The sequence below is a fragment of the Schistocerca serialis genome, chromosome 2 (assembly GCF_023864345.2).
Source record: "Schistocerca serialis cubense isolate TAMUIC-IGC-003099 chromosome 2, iqSchSeri2.2, whole genome shotgun sequence".
NCBI lineage: Eukaryota > Metazoa > Arthropoda > Insecta > Orthoptera > Acrididae > Schistocerca > Schistocerca serialis.
Window position 1 is genome coordinate 1,080,934,531 of NC_064639.1, and position 16,926 is coordinate 1,080,951,456.

Here is a 16,926-nt window from a genome sequence, read left to right on the forward strand (position 1 = left end):
ATATGGCATCTGTCTGATACCCTTCATCCATGGTTCGCAAGATATCATGTGAAAAAAGGGCGAGTTGCATTTCGCAGGAGCGATGCATTCTAAAGCCGTGCTGATGCATGGACAGCAACTTCTCTGTCTCAAGGAAATTCATTATATTCGAATTGAGAATATGTTCGAGAATCCTGCAACAAACCGATGTTAAGGATATTGGTCTGTAATTTTGATGCTCTGTCCTTCTACACTTCTTATATACAGGCATCACCTGCACTTTTTTCCAGTGGTCTTTATGAGCAATGTATGTTGGTGGCAGTAGAATCATTTGGCAGACAGCTTCAAATGCTGGTTCTCTAAATTTTTCATAGTGTTTCTAGAAAAGAACGTCTCCTCCCATCCAGGGATTTCCATTTGAGTTCCCGAAGCACCTCCGTAACACTTACGTGTTGTTCGAACCTACTGTTAATGAATCTTAACAGCCCACCTCTGATCTTCTTTGATGTCTTTCTTCAATCTGACCTTCTACAGATCCCAAACACCCGAGCAGTACTCAAGAGTACATCCCACCAGTGCCCTATATGCAGTATCCTTTACAGGTGAACCACTCTTCCCTCAAATTTTCCCAATAAACCCAAGTTGACCATTCGCCTTCCCTACCACAGTTCTCACATTGTCATTCCATTTCATATCCCTTTGCAATGTTACACCCAGATATTTAAAAGATTTCACTGTGTCAAGCAGGACACTAGTGATATTTTACCCAAACCTTACAGATTTGTTCCTCCTACTCATCTGAAGTGACACAGAGGGAGAAGCCACACACAGGATGAACCTTTTTCAAATAGTCACTGCCTCCCATTAGATAAAATGTGTGATTCGTCACTGTGGGGAAAGGGGAAGAGCACTAGAACAGAAAACCACTCAGACAAAATAAAAAAGGGGAGTAATATCACATGAAAGTTTAAAAATGTTCCACATCTGGTTCATAACTACTTAAAATGTAGGTTATAAATAGCTATTAAGTGTAGGTGCAACTTTTCACCTTCTGGCTTCTTTCTCAACACCCCCCCCCCCCCCCCTCCTTTTCCATGTTAAAACTCAAAACTGAGTTCACTAGAGATTGAGTATTAGCCTATCTGCACAATCATTCAAGAAGGACTCCAGTGTTGTATTGTAAAAGGAACAATGCAAGTATTCAATTGAATCAACAGGGGCTCTGGAATACCAACACCAAGGTGACCAACATAAGTTTCAGATAACCTTTTCTGACAAGTATCTCTTGTTACCAAATAGTGAATTTGGCTGTGACTGGTGATGGTACTGGATCCCAGTCTGACAGCATGAGTGATGGCAGGCCTGATTGCTTGAAAATGGGTCTATGGCCCTGAAAATGTTAGCAAGAAGTAAAGATAAGCAAATACAATAAAAAGAGTAGTTGCCAACCATTTTTTCCTAAGCCGTCTCTGATACCACGACATTTCTGATTTTCTAGTAGAATACTATGACTTGCACAATCAATGGATTTTATGTGACTTATTGAACACTAATCGGCAACATTTTTTCATGAAAATTTTGTGTAGTCTGCTTCATGAATTGAAAATGGCTTGTTCTTTTGAAATCTATATTAAGACTGATTAAATACCTTATTTTTGAGAGAGGGGTGTTGTGGTCCTCGAACACAATCTTTTCAGTACCTTCAGAGAGGAAGGAATTAGGGAGACTGATCAGTAATTATTAATATCTTTCATATTACCTTTCTTCTAAAGGGGCCTGGTAATAGCGTTTTCAGTCCATCTGGAAACACACACTGTGATGTAACTGAATACACTGTACATATATATGAAGATGAGGATTTTACTAATTTACTTGAAATATTATCAGCTTTGTGAGAGTTTTTGCTTTTGAGAAAATTAGTTACATTCTTAATGTCTTGGGCAGATCATGGTCTAGTTGTGATACACCTCTACATATGTGACAGTTTTTCTTACATGTATTCTATTACCTGTCCATGCCACACATTGGCTAGTACACTGTTATTATTTATTACTTGGCTGCTTTCTTTTATAACAAACTCCTAATATTCCTTAACAGATTTCCCAGTTTCTCTTTTAACTGTTACCCATATGGATTTAATTTAAATATCTGAATTATTAATTTCAGACGTTATACAGAGGCTTTTTAAACTGTTAATAATTTTCCTACAACACAGTATTTCTTGTCATATGAAATCAGACCTACTTAATTTTCTTTTTGTCTGGGTGTGACGGGGAAAGGGGGGGGGGGGGGGGGGGTGTCAACGTTAGATACAACTACATTAAATTTCAGAACGACGTGCCACATGATACAGATTCCTCCAGTTAGCTTCCTTTATAGCTCCCATGAAACATTTTGCTACCATGTACTGATTACCCTAAATGTTTTCCATTACACCACTTTATTGTAATCAGGTAAATTATTTTGCTAGTTATGCACCATAGTGAGAGGCATTTCACCAGCAAATTGAAACCATTAAACTTCCTGGCAAAATTAAAATTGTGCTGGACCAGGACTCAAACCTGACACCTTTGCCTTAACACTGGCCAAGTGCTCTACTTGCTGAACTATCCAAGCACGACTCAAAACCAGTCCTCATAGCTCTTCTCCTACTTTCCAAAATTTATGGAAGTTCTCCTACAAATATGCTGTTTTATAGCTTGGAGACTTTAGATCGAACTTTCCCCTTCACATTTCTCACATTTTGAATTAATATTGTGACAGATATATTTTTTAACTATCTTCTTGTGAGACTTAAAGAAAATCTTGGCAAATGACACTGTGGCTGTCAGTTAATCACAAAGAATCAATAATTCACTGCATATTTTAATTATTTTCTTTCAGTTTAGAGTCAAGAATCCAATGTACCTGCCCCACTATAATAAGATGTAATTCCAGAAATTACCTTTGTCTTTGTAGCAGGCTGAGCAAGGTCTTCATCTACCTCACTTGTACTGCCACTGATGCTGTCTCCAGTGGTACTGCCACTGCTTGTTCCAACACCACTTGCACATGCATCACCAGATGTAGCAACATCTGTTTCTTGACATTTATCTGGATACTGGCCGTCAGATACATGCACAATCCCATCAGCAGGTGAGGCCTGAGATGCACCATCTGTACTGGTGTGGCCTATAATTGCAGAAAAGAAAATGTTAAGCTATGGGTGTAAATGCATTTAACCTTTCAGTACACAAAAATGTCTGATGACTACCACAATCTTTTAAAAGTAATCAAAAGATAAAGTCTGTAGTGTAACTACATAGCTATGTTCTCTTAAAATTACTCTGTAGCAGTGTGTGTGAAACTGAAGAACAATTACTCCAGTTTCTGCTCCTATGGAATCTTGGGATAATCACTGCACTGTGATACCCTGAACTAGAGAATGTGTTGTTATTGTCTATGGCATGTTATTTGGCAACACTATTCTATCCCACACTCAGCTTTAGATGAGTCGCAGCCTTTCTTCATCCTCAAATTGTTTTAATCACCATTTTAATGGCAACTTAAAAACTGCATACTAGTGAAATATGTTTTTGTAAATAGTCACAAGATACATATACGAATACGTCTTTTATTCTTTTGAAATGAGTACACTGTCACACTACTTCCTATTAATGTATATTAATTTTAACTTTCTGCTTTCAGTTTTCCTCTCAATACATTTTATATGTATTGGGATTACTTTCACCTTCACACAAACAGTTTTCCTTAGAGCACTGGCCGAATACAGTTACGATATACACTAAGTGATCAAAAGTATCTGGACACCACCAAAAACATACGTTTTTCATATAAAGTGCATTGTGCTCCCACCTACTGTCAGGTACTACGTATCAGCAACCTCAGTAGTCATTAGACACTGTGAGGGAAGAATGGGGCACTCCGCAGAACTCACGGACTTCGAATGTGGTCAGGTGATTGGGCGTCACTTGTGTCATACGTCTGTACGTCCACACTCCAAAACATCCCTAGGCCCACTGTTTCCAATGTGATAGTGAAATGGAAACTTGAAGGGACACATACAGCACAAAAGCATACAAGGTGACCTTGTCTGTTGACTGACAGAGACTGCTGACAGTTGAATGTGTAAGAGGCAGACATCTATCCAGCCCATCACACAAGAATTCCAAACTGCATCAGGATCCAATGCAAGTACTATGACAATTAGGCAGGAGGTGAGGAAACATAGATTTCATGGTCGAGGGGCTACTCATAAGCCACACATAACACTGGTAAATGCCAAATGATCCTTCACTCGGTGTAAGGAGCGTAAACATTGGATGACTGAACAGTGGAAAAACGTTGTGTGGAGTGATGAATCGCAGTACACAATGTGGCGATCCAATGACAGGGTGTGGGTAAGGCGAATTCCGGGTAAACGTCATCTGCCAGCGTATGTAGTGCCAGCAGTAAAGTTTCGAGGCAGTGGTGTTATGGTGTGGTCGTATTTTTCATGGAAGGGGCTTGCACTCCTCGTTGTTTTGCATGGCACTATCAGAACACAGGCCTACATTAATGTTTTAAGCACCTTCTTGCTTCCACTGTTGAAGAGCAATTTGGGGATGGCGATAGCATGCTTTCAACATGATCAAGCACCTGTTCATAATGTACGGCCTGTGGCGGGGATTGTTATATGACAATAACATCCCTGTAATGGACTGACCTACACAGAGTCCTGACCTGAATCATACAGAACACTTTTGGGATGTTTTGGAACACCAACTACATGCCAGGCCTCACCAACTGACATTGATACCTCTCCTCAATGCAGCACTCTGTGAAGAATCGGCCTGCCATTCCCCATGAAACCTTCCAGTACCTGATTGAACATATGCCTACGAGAGAGGAAGCTGTCATCAAGGCTAACGGTGGGCCAACACCATATTGAATTCCAGCATTACCAATGGAGGGTGCCACGAACTTTTAAGTCATTTTCAGCCAGGTGCCCGGTTACTTTTGATTACATAGTGTATGTATTTGTTTATGAACAAGTCAAAGTAAACAAAACATATGAGAAACAATTGTCTCCTACCAATGGCCAGTTCTGCTTGTCTCCTCTGCATTAAAACACATAGGACTCTGCACCACAGAGAAACTCTTGAGTACAGATTTGGAACAACAGAAAAAGTTAGGTAAAAGGTATTGGCGGTGGTTATGCGATTAGACACTTTAGAGTTACTGGCTTTCTTGCATAATCTTCGTAATACAAATGCAACTGTTTGACATCCAGGAAATTTACATTCTTAAGAAAATATTATTTAATTACAATTATTTTTTTAAAAACAGGTTTTAAATAATACAATAAACAGTTAAATGTGAAACTACATTATTACACAAGCAGTCAAAGAAATTTAAATATCTTTGAGAAATAATTACACCTGACGGTTCAGAAAATGCAGCTGTAGAAAGCAGGTGTTCTAAAATGGAAGGTGCTTTTCATCTGTGCAAAGACTTATACAAAAGCAAAAGCCTGTCTTTAAACCCAAAACTCTGTCATTATGACACCGCAATTAGACCATTAGCTTTGTATGCATTAGAATGTTTAAACATGATGAAGAAAGGACCACTACATAAACTTGAAATAAAAGGCCGGAAAAATTTGAGAAAATCCTTGGCCCTATCAAAGAAAACACAGAATTCCGCCGAAGACATAACTGTGAATTAAATGAACATACAGAAGATATTGTTACCAGCATGAGGAAGTGGAGAATGATGTTTTTGGTCATTGCATGCATTCATCAATTTCAAAAACAAAATCGTATTCAAAATGGGCAAGCCAAGTTAAAAAGGATTTACAGGAAGCTGTAATTTCATTTGATGACATTTAGGATCGAGAAGTTTTCAGAGAAAAAGTCAAAATTACTAAAATCCTTATTTTGCTTACTACGCCAGTTCCACGTTCCGCCTGCAAATGGTCAAAACAGAGAAAAGAAGCACAGTCAGCCAAAATGAAAATATACTGGCAAAAGAGAAAAAACCATCTGGGAATAGGTAAAACTCTTCGTGGTCCATAGCAGGCCAAAATGACAGCAAAAAAGTACAGCCCATGCACGCATTTATGTTCATATAATGCAATTACACATACAGCAAAATGCTGTATGTGGAAGACAATCTCACAAAATCAGAAACCAACAACTACTGCGACTATTTTATAACAAATTTTAGGCTTATGAGAAAAAAACATTACTCCATACTTGAGGACACAAATGTATGTGGCAGACAAACAATGTGTTTTAAATTCTTCTTTTCAGTCTGCAATAACAAACATATATTTATTTAATGTAAGCATTTTCCGCTAAGAATAAGCCTGAATTCATTTGACTTCTTCAGAAAATTATTATTAGTGCATCAGTAAATCATGTTTTGTTTCCCAGCATCCAGCATGTTGCCATGCTTATAATTAAAATATGACATCACCTGGTAACGAATCTGTGCTGAAACTGGTCATTTTTGCTTTGTAACAATACAGAGGAGGCACTGAGTGACAGACATCCATGGACATTAAGTATACCAATCTATTATTAATGTTGGAGTATGATCTAAATGTACTCAGCTTTCAAGTACTAGTATAGTATTTTTAATGGATTGCTTGGGATTACACTATTATTAAACTGAACTTTCACTCTTCCATTACTGAAAAGATGCCAGATTTCATTTATCTTTATACTGATAGGTCAAAACATTCCCAAGGGGAATGTACTAGATGCAGACAATGGAGAAAAGAACAACAATTGATGATAAAATCTGTTGCTTCATTATAGCAGATGTAGATTTCAACTATTACATAGTCATCTTCAATGCACACAACAGGCGACATTCATTCAAAGCGTCATGTAATAAACAATATTGGTTGCTGTAGAACATACAGGGATTTATGTTTTGACTGTTGTGTTCTCCACAGTTACCTATATTGTTTATTACATGACACTTTGGATTAATGTCATCTAGTCTCATACGAAACCAGTCTCCCCCCCCCCCCCCCTTCCACCCCGGTCTCTCTCTCTCTCTCTCTGTCTGTGTGTGTGTGTGTGTGTGTGTGTGTGTGTGTGAGAGAGAGAGAGAGAGAGAGAGAGAGAGAGAGAGAGAGAGAGAGAGAGAGAGAGAATTATGAAAATAACTGGCAAACAATATTTCATCATACAGTTTATGCATATTCCAGTATTTATGAGAACACAGGCAGTTGCTCTACACATTTTGTATTTTTGATGTATGTGTTGAAATCAAAACCATTTGCTAAAAATTATCCATATCAGTTGAATTATTGGTGAAGGTGTTAATTTCCTTGCCTGATTTTGAAGTGGAATCACTGCCAGAGTCCCTTCTATGTCGATGTCTTCTCCGCCTATGTCGGCGGTGATGTCTCTTATGTCGACAATGTTCTTCACAGCAATGATGCTTCCTCCGTTTCTTCTTCAGCGCAACTCCTTCTGCCATAAGAACACCAGCACTGCATGATAATAAGCGCTTCAATTTATCACGGCGTCTTTTCTTCAGCCTACGGCGTTCCCTAAGACTGCTATTGTCCCCAACATCAAGTAATGTGGACCCAGATGATTGTTGAACAGAGGTTGTTTCATCTGTAGTAGTTCGACCATCACGATGCTGTGATGCAGTTTCTGACTGCTCCTGTATGAAAGTTATTAACAAAAAGTTAGTCAATTTCAGTGAAAAAGTGTTAATAATTGTTAGTCAAATAACATGAAATGCTTAATGTGTATTATGTAGCAATTAGTTATCACTGACTCACTCTTGTAACAAAATTAAATATCTAAGGAAGGGATGGATAAGGTTTTCCACAAATTACTGAAACACCAAAAGTGCAGTTAATACCAAACACAACAGATATCTATAAAGAATTTCAAAAAGGTTTTGAAAATAGACATCACCATCTGCTTGACAATCTGGGTGTAGACTGCTTAAAATGCTGAAAGAGATTGGCCTTACTACTCATTACTACAATTTCTTACCTTTGTTTCTGAAAGGGGAATAAATTTAATTATGTCAAATGCAGGAAGAACTACACGTATTCTGCTAGGAGAAAACTGTACCTACAACTCAAAAGAAAAAATTATCTGTAATAAATCTACTTTCTTAATCTTGTTTTATGAACTTTAAACAGTTATTAAGGCAGATGACAACCCACTTTTCTTCAATAGGAAAGGAAGAAACAAAAGTTTAAAATAATGGTGGAAATCACATGGGTTGCGGGTGTTAGATACGGGATTTTTGGGGGAGGGGAATTGACTTTTTTTTAGACATTATATTCCTTGGTTATCAATTTGAACTGAATGGCATTACGTGAAACAAAATGTATATTGCAGCAGAAAACCAAACTTCCTGGCACTAAGTTTGCTCAGTACAACACACAATTGGACATTGTTAATTGCCACACTATTGGGCTTTATTAATTGCTTTTGGGGCTGAAGCCACTAGTTATCCTTCAATTAGAACTTCAGTTATCTACAATAAGGATGTGTGAACCATGTTTTCACTCTCACATTAATGAACAATCTCTTGTGGCACTTGGATTGAGCCCAAAACCTTTATGTTGCAGTTTAAAGATACCTACTTCTCAACCATGTAAGCAAACATAACTTACAAGAAGCAATAATACTTTAATAATTATGAAGTTAACACCCAGAAAGAGATACATAACACTCTTATAAGTCTTCATCTGTCGTAACAAGAAAAGGATGTATAGTTTTGTAGTTCATGAATTCCTTTGCTTTTAACTATCCAGCTGAAAGATATTCATAGCCCTTATTGCAGTTTTGTTGACTTCTTTAATGTAGACAACTGATGATCAAAGGAACAATAACAGTGCTGATTCCCAAAACATTCAAGTGTTTTGCCAAATCATTCAACATATTTGCTTCTGACAAAACGCTGGTTAACTAGTATCACAAAGTGGGTGGCTTGAGGAAACATTACCTGAAGAACTCTACGCTAATAACTATAAATCAGTACACTGATTATTCTGTTAACGTGTACTGTTCTTTTCTAATCCCCCCCAAGTATGTGTCTTAGATTTTCATTATACAGTTTTTAACCAATTCCTTACAAATTGTGTCTCAAAAGCTATCAGTGGCAAAAACAATGTGGACAGAAGGATACAACTACATTAACAAAATGATCATCATCACTACTTGCATAAAAGCAGAAAACAGAGCAATTAGAAAACAACTGAAGATGAGGCTTAAGCAACATTTCACAAATACAACATGTTTAAATGTATATCATTCTTTTAAAGCAGGTATGTACAAATATAAGAAGAAAGATATACCTGCAACTGTGCTGTTGACCTACTCTCAGTGTCCACAGGAGAGGAGCATTTTCCTTTAGCAGTTTCAGTAATGCTGCTAGACAGATCAGGTTTTGGTGTGACTGTAGTCACTGTATTTGTACCAGTAACACCTGTTGTATCATTACTTATTCGGCGGTCTTTTGAATGGCTCTCACAGCTTGTTCCAGAATTACGTCGACGTCTTTTTCCTAAGCTCAGAAGAGGGTTTGGATCATACTCTGTAACATTCAAAATCACTTGTTTAAGTGCATTTGATTGTGTGAGCACATTTCAGAACAGGTTAAATAACACAATTCCAGCTTGATTTGAAGGTCTGAATTTGTATAAATCAAATAAGTCATTGTGATATTACATCCCAGAATTTTATTTATAAAAACTGTTCATCCTCACGAAGTTCTGTCATTCTACAAAGATACAGTAAGATGAACAGTCATTACATGAAAGACTTTACTCATATATGGAAGGGAATTAAATACAAGCAGCAGATGGATTACAGATAGACAGATATATAGATAGATAGATTATAGGTTCAGTTTACATTCCATAGACCCAAAAATGAGATGATTCTCGTGGCTGTGGAATATGTCACAAGGAATAACATAAAACATTTGAATACATTTCTTACCACCCCGATCATTTGTCAGGAGATTGTCAAAATAGGTGAATGAATTATGGTAAACTGGAATACCTAATCTTGACTGTTGTGACCAAGTGCTGTCATAACTGAAATCTAACAGACATTTTAACTTAAGCTGTTCTAACAATCCCTGTTAAGATACTCATCTATAGAGTAGAAGGAGTTGCCTATCAAAAAGTCTAAACCATGCTTTATCTGAAACCAAGTTTCTAATGGTAGCTGGCAATGTATTGAAAATGTGTGTTCCTGATTACCGGTCCCTTTTTGAACCAAGACAAGTGATTTTATGTCTTTATGTACATAGGTCTTATTCCTAGTATTGATACTATGTATTGAGCTATTGGTTGGAAATAGAGATATATTACTTGCAACGAATTTCATTAAGGAATAAATATACTGAGAAGCGGTGGTTAGAACACAAATTCCTTGAACAGGTTTCTACACGATGTTCTTCAACTTACACCACAAATGATTCCTATTACAGGCTTTTGTCACACTAAAAACTTTTGTTCTGTTTGACGAGTTACCCTAACATATGATCCTGTGTGACACTCAAATGAAAGTAAGCAAAGTATGCAAGTTTTTTTTATATGTGTGTTTGCTACATCTGGCATCTTCTCACTGCAAATACAGACTTGTTTATGCACTTCAGCAATTTTATGGTATGCCCTTCCCAACTGAATTTATTACTGAGCTGTAATCCAGAAATTTAACACTGCCAATCTCTTAATCTTCATGTCTTAATATGTCATACACATGCTGGAAGGAAATCTCTTACAGGTTCTGAACTGCATGCAGTGGGTCTTTTCAAAGTTTAATGACAGCGAAAATTTGATAAGCAGTTATTTCTAAATCTGTACTTGGTTTGCTACTTATTACAATGTTTAATATAAACGGATAGTTAAAAAACCACTCACTAAGTGGTGGCAAAGGAACACACACACACACACACACACACACACACACACACACACACACACACACACACACACACACACAAAGGATTTAACTTTTACAAGCTATCGGAACCAGTGGTTCCTTCTTCTGGGAGAAGAGTTGAAGGGGAAAGAACAGGGGTGAAGGAAAAGGACTGGAGAGGTTTAGGGAAAGGGGTACAATTCAGGAACGTCATCCAGATCCCCATTTCAGGAAAGACTTACCAGACAGGAAGAGAAGGAAAGACTCAGTCTTTCCTTCTTATCTCATTGATAACTCTCGCCTGGCCCGGGGTTCTAGGTGACTTTGCTGAACTGTACCCCTTTCTCTAAACCTATTTAGTCCGTTTCCTTCAACCCTGTTCTTTCCCCTTCAACTCTTCTGCCAGAAGGAGCCACTGGCTCTGAAAGCTTGTAAAAGTTAAATCCTTTTGTGTGTGTTTTCCCCTGCTGCTGCTCGGTGAGTAGATATCTTATCTATCTGTTTACATTATATTATCAATAACTGATTTTTTCTTTGTTATTGCAATGTTTGTATCATCTGCAAACAAAACAAAGTTAGCATCTGGCAATGTAACAGATGAGAGGCCATTAAGGTACAAAAGAAAAAGCAATATCCCCTCGAAGGAACCTTGAGGAACACCACAAGTAATTAATTCCCCATCAGATGGAGACTGATCTGCTTACTGCACAGGTATTTCACAAAGACAACTTTTGTTTCCTATTAGTTAGATACGACTCAAACCATTTCGTAGCATTGCTGATGACTCCATAATATTCTAATTTACTTAAGAGAATGCTGTGGTTCAAACATTCAAAGGCTTTTGTCAGGTAACAGAAAATGCCACTAGCCTCTAATTTATTATCTAATGAATTAAGTACATTCTCCCTGCTAATTTAACTAGTGTTCTCTATATCACAACCCTTTCAAAACCCAAACTGTAACTTGGACAATATATTATTTGCAGTCAGATGCTTAAGGAAATGCTTGAACACAACCTTCTCAAACATGTTTGGAAACACTAGCAAAAGTGAAATTCGTCAATAGTTTGATGGTATCTCTTTGTCCCCCTTCTTCTTAAAAGGCTTAACTTCAGCATATTTTAGCCATTCTGTAAATGTTCTACTGTTAAGAGATCAATTACACAAATAACTTAAGATAGAACTCAACTCACAGGAGCACCCTTTGATTAACTTTGTTGGTATGTTATTGTACCCACTAGAATAGATAGATTTTAAGGATTTTATGATGGATACTACTTCTTCAGGAGACGTAAGTGTCACTTCCATTTTACTGAAGTTATTTTAAAGACTAGTCTCAGATACTCCACTGCACGGTTCACCAAATCAGATAACCCCAAGCTGTCAGTAACAGAAAAAAAGTACTGAAACAATGGAAAACCCAGGATGGAATGTAAAGATATTATGAAATTGTATATCTGTTGTCTATTTTTGATGCAGGCCTTACTGGCCGAAAGCTTTATTTGCGACAGATATTTTCTTGTGCTTATCTGTGACTCGGCATGTCTGCTATATGATGAGTAGAAATAACGTACTTGTTTAAAAGATTTGCAACACTACATGCACTTGTTACCAGTGTCTCATCTATTTGTAGAGCTATCTGTTCCTCTTCCTCTTTGGTCCCCCCGACTGTCTTCACTATATCCCATACTGTTTTTATTTTGTTGCATATATAAGCACATCTCACTCAAAAGTGAGATACTGCAGGTACAGTTATTTAGTAGTCAAATACCAGATCTCTGATTAATGATGTGCAAAAATAGATTGATCCCACAAGCATGTGCAATAGAATACACTATCACACTATTCAAATGTATTTTTAATAGTTTCTGATATTGTTAGTGAGGCAGCTGCCAGATGGCAGGGTGATATGTATTCTTCATTTGCATTATGTTGGTGCACAAGTTCATAGTATTTTTCTGTAAGTTGGTAAACACAACAGATACACATAACAGACCTTAGTTCATCAATAATATTTTGTCCTTTACTATTTACAACAGTCTGCAAGCTGGGGTATCTTTTTGGTTCCACAACTGTAGAAATCACATGGTTTTGAGGTGAAGATCTCATCAAGCCATGTTTGGAGCGCATTTTCATCCAGAGAGGAAGTTCCTTGACAGTTGTTCAATATAGAGCGGAGAAGATGAAAATCTGAGGGCACGAGATTGAGTGAATGAGATGGGTGTAGAATAACCTCCCAACCCAATTACTGTATAGCGTTTTTTGTCATTCTATCAGAATGCCGGTGGGCATTATTTTGGAGTAGCATCACTTCATGCAGTCTGCCTGGTCAATGTTCGTGGACTGTGTCTGTAAGACATCTCAGGTGTTGACAGTAAATGTCAGCTGTGATGGTTACACTTCACCGAAGCAATTTGTAGTATATCACATCATTGCTGTTCCACCGTATGCCTAACATCAGTATTTGTGGATGTGTGCAGGTCTTTGTACGGGAGTTGCTGCTTTGTTTGGGCTCAGCCACTCTTATCTGTCCTTATGGTAGCATAAAAACACCATTTCTCATCACCTGTAATGGTACAAGATAGAAATGGCCAATGTTGTTCAGGAGGCAATCAATGACGAGCAAGCAGAGGTGCACATATGGCCTCCTGCTGGTTTTTGCGATTTTGGCTTAGAGCATGCTGTATCTATACACCCGATTTTTGAAACTTTCCCATTGAATGTTGATCACACTTCATCACATTTGCCAGTTATCGAGTACACTGACATGGATCATTGTGAATCAATGTGTTTAAATCACCTTCAATGAACCCCAAAGGTCTTCCTGAATGTGGAGAGCCACTAAGGTCAAAATGATTCTCCTTAAAAGAGAAAACCATTTTCTTGCCACACACTGTCCAATGGCATTATCCACATACATAGCGCAACTATTTCTAGCTGCTGCAGTTGCTGTAACCCTCCAATTGAACTTAAACAGAAAAATATGCTGGAAATGTTGCGATTTCTCCATTTGGCATTCCATTTTCTAGTATCCACAGTTGCACTTACTACCTACAAATAACAAAATGGCAATATTTAAACTTAAATAGCAACAGCCAACTACAAATCATAAATGACAATAGATAAGTAAACCCATACCAACAGGAATACCAAAAATGCAAAACAAAAATGCTATGAACTTATGCACCAAACTAATACAGTGACAAACTTTTCTTCTGTTTAGCATACATTCAAATTTCTTAGGAACATTTTTGTGCTTGTATGCATGCAAACTATTTCAAAAACTGTACCTAGCTACTGACAAACCCCTGTGAGTTCTGATGGAAACTGAAAAAGTAAGAGTTTTTAAAGTTATCTAAAGAATGTTGAGTGTGCGTTCATCTGATTAGAAAAAAAGTAAACATTATTATTCCTCCAAGAGTATTAAGAGATCATGCTTTACAATAATATAATTCTGTTAATGTAGTTCCATTAACTTTAACTGCATTTTTATGAGCAATAATAGAGGATATAGCCACACCAACAAATCTGCACAGTTTTCTGTATTCATTCTATTGTTCAGTAGTTTTGAGCAGTTTATTAGTTAAGCATTCGTAGAGTTGACAAGTGGACATGATGAAGCACTCTCATATGTGTGACATGTTACACAGCTGAGGCTGTAAGGCAGAAGAAAGAAGTTGGTCATGAGGGGTTAATAAAAGTCCAAGTGTCACCATCTGGTGGTGTGTTTGGTGTACTGTAACAGATCCTGACAAACTACTGAAGAATACAATACTCTTCTTTAGCAATCTTGCAGACCCACCTTTCACTATATATGCAAATGTTTACCATTACAGCTTTCGATTTTCACTATCACTGATTACTATTCATTTCACAATCTGCTAGCATATTCAACATAACTGTCATTTAATTATGTAAAAGATGTGTCTTTTTGCCATTTAAACACGGTTATAATCTTACTATTTTCATAATTCCAAATATAAGTAAAAAGATGATGTGTGTCTATACAATGCAATGTTCTAACACAAATATTAGTAACATATTTGGTAAAGTAATTATATGTTTAGTTGAAATCTGATAATATCCGATTGTTGAAAACAAATGTGTAGCAAAAGTGAAGCTGAAATGATGTATATTACTTAATTCTGACTAGAAAATTTGTGTTTACATTTTATTTATTAAGTATTCCATGGTATGTTTCTCTCTGTATCAATTTCTGTAATTATAATTTAGTTAAAATACTGTTGTAAGGTTCTTATTGTTACAACTTTACATTAATTGGTAGCTAAGTCCAACAGACAGGCCACAATTACTGTTATTGCACTACACTTCATTGTTCTGTAGAAGCAATTGCAATTCAAATGCTTTTTTTAGTTATAGAAGGAAGGGGAGTGTTACATTGGCAAACCATTTTAGCTACCACCAACCATTATCACTTACCACTCATGTATCAGAAGGGTTGAATAAACATTGTCAATTGCTTGATGGGTATAACTACATTCCAATACCTGTTGGCAGCTATTCTGGTTTATATAATTTTGCTGTGTATTTCTGGACTGAGAGTTATTTTGTTTTGCTACTTTAGAGTTCCCCACCTTCCCTGAAAGTTTTTCCCACCACAGAAACATTGGTTCAAAATGTATAGCAGCATTAAAAAATACCACATTACATATGTACTTATGTGTGTACCCACATGGAAGCAAAGTTTATTATGTGATGACATTTTCTTGTGCACTTTGGAAGTATCTTTACAGCACAAAAAGAAAGCTTTCTAGAATTGAAGTATTTTTTTATATCAAATGAAATATATTATTTGTTTATTGTAATTACAAAAAATGGCATAACAGGAGTAGTTCAGATTTATGCCACTTGCAGCCACAATAGAGTATCTCATTTTTTTATAATTAAAAAAACAATCAATGATGTTTAATTACACAAATATAGCTTTCTCCTGTAATAATTTTCACACAGGTTAGCAGTTTGAATCTTCATGTGACATTATATCACAAGCAAATGAAAATGTTTTACTATGATCGTCCAAAAACGACTTAGTGACAATGTTTTAAGAACAGAGATGAGGAAAGGAAAGTATCAGACCTCAAACAACCTATTCCTGTAACAACAACAGTAATTTGTTGTACAGTAAATTATCATTTTTTTAAATGAAATATACTGTTTAATAGAATATAATATGCTGTATCACAAAGACAACTAAGGAGAAATTTAATTTTTCAGTAGCATCACCAAAACTTTCAAAGTACGGAACAATATGAGGAAGTCTTTAGTATTTGTTTCATTCTCAATAGTTTAGTGTGATTACGAAAGCAACACACCTATAAAATTAAAAGATCAACTTTTTTTGTTTGTCTTTTTTTGTTATTGTTAAGTCCTCTGCCCATTATATTGTATGTTATTATAAAAGGAATCATTTTTTATATCACAGTTACTACTGCTCTTTCCATCACACACACACACACACACACACACACACACACACACACATGCTGAACTCAAGCTCTTAGTTATCACTGACAAACAATGGAAATTTAGATAGTGGGAAGGTAAATCTGTACAACGGGTAGTAGTTCACAAATGTGAAAAAGCACTCAGAATTAGTATTAGTCTCCATCTACATACATACTCCGCAAGCCACCACACGAAGTATGAGGGAGGATGTCCTGTATCACTACTTGTCATTTCCATTCCTGTTCCACTTGCAGAAACAGCAAGGTAAGACAGAGTCTATGCCTCTGTATGAATCCTAATCATATCGTATCTTAGTAGTCCTTATGCAAAATGTACGTGAATTTACTTAAGAGCATTTTCATGTTGTTACTGACATGCACAGTAACTATGCTGTGCCAGTCGTAATTAATTAAGGTGACAAAAGTTATTGGTTAGTGATATGCACATATATATGGCGGTGGTATCGTGTACACAAGGCATAAAAGGACAGTGCACTGGTGGAGTTGTCATTTGTACTCAGGTGATTCATGTGAAAAGGTTTCTGATGTGATTACAATCACATGACAGGAATTAGCAGACTC

General features: G+C 36.8%; 1 protein-coding gene across 1 annotated transcript in view; it reads right to left on the reverse strand.

Moving 5' to 3' along the window:
- LOC126458525 (serine-rich adhesin for platelets-like) overlaps positions 1-16,926 on the reverse strand; it is a 188,351-nt gene that overhangs the window by 11,323 nt on the left and 160,102 nt on the right. Inside the window, exons 17-19 of the mRNA XM_050095628.1 lie at positions 9,305-9,543; positions 7,308-7,647; positions 2,924-3,150 (exon numbers count right to left, since the gene is read on the reverse strand). Coding sequence (XP_049951585.1) covers positions 2,924-3,150; positions 7,308-7,647; positions 9,305-9,543 — 806 coding nt within the window. The remainder of the gene's footprint in view (positions 1-2,923; positions 3,151-7,307; positions 7,648-9,304; positions 9,544-16,926) is intronic.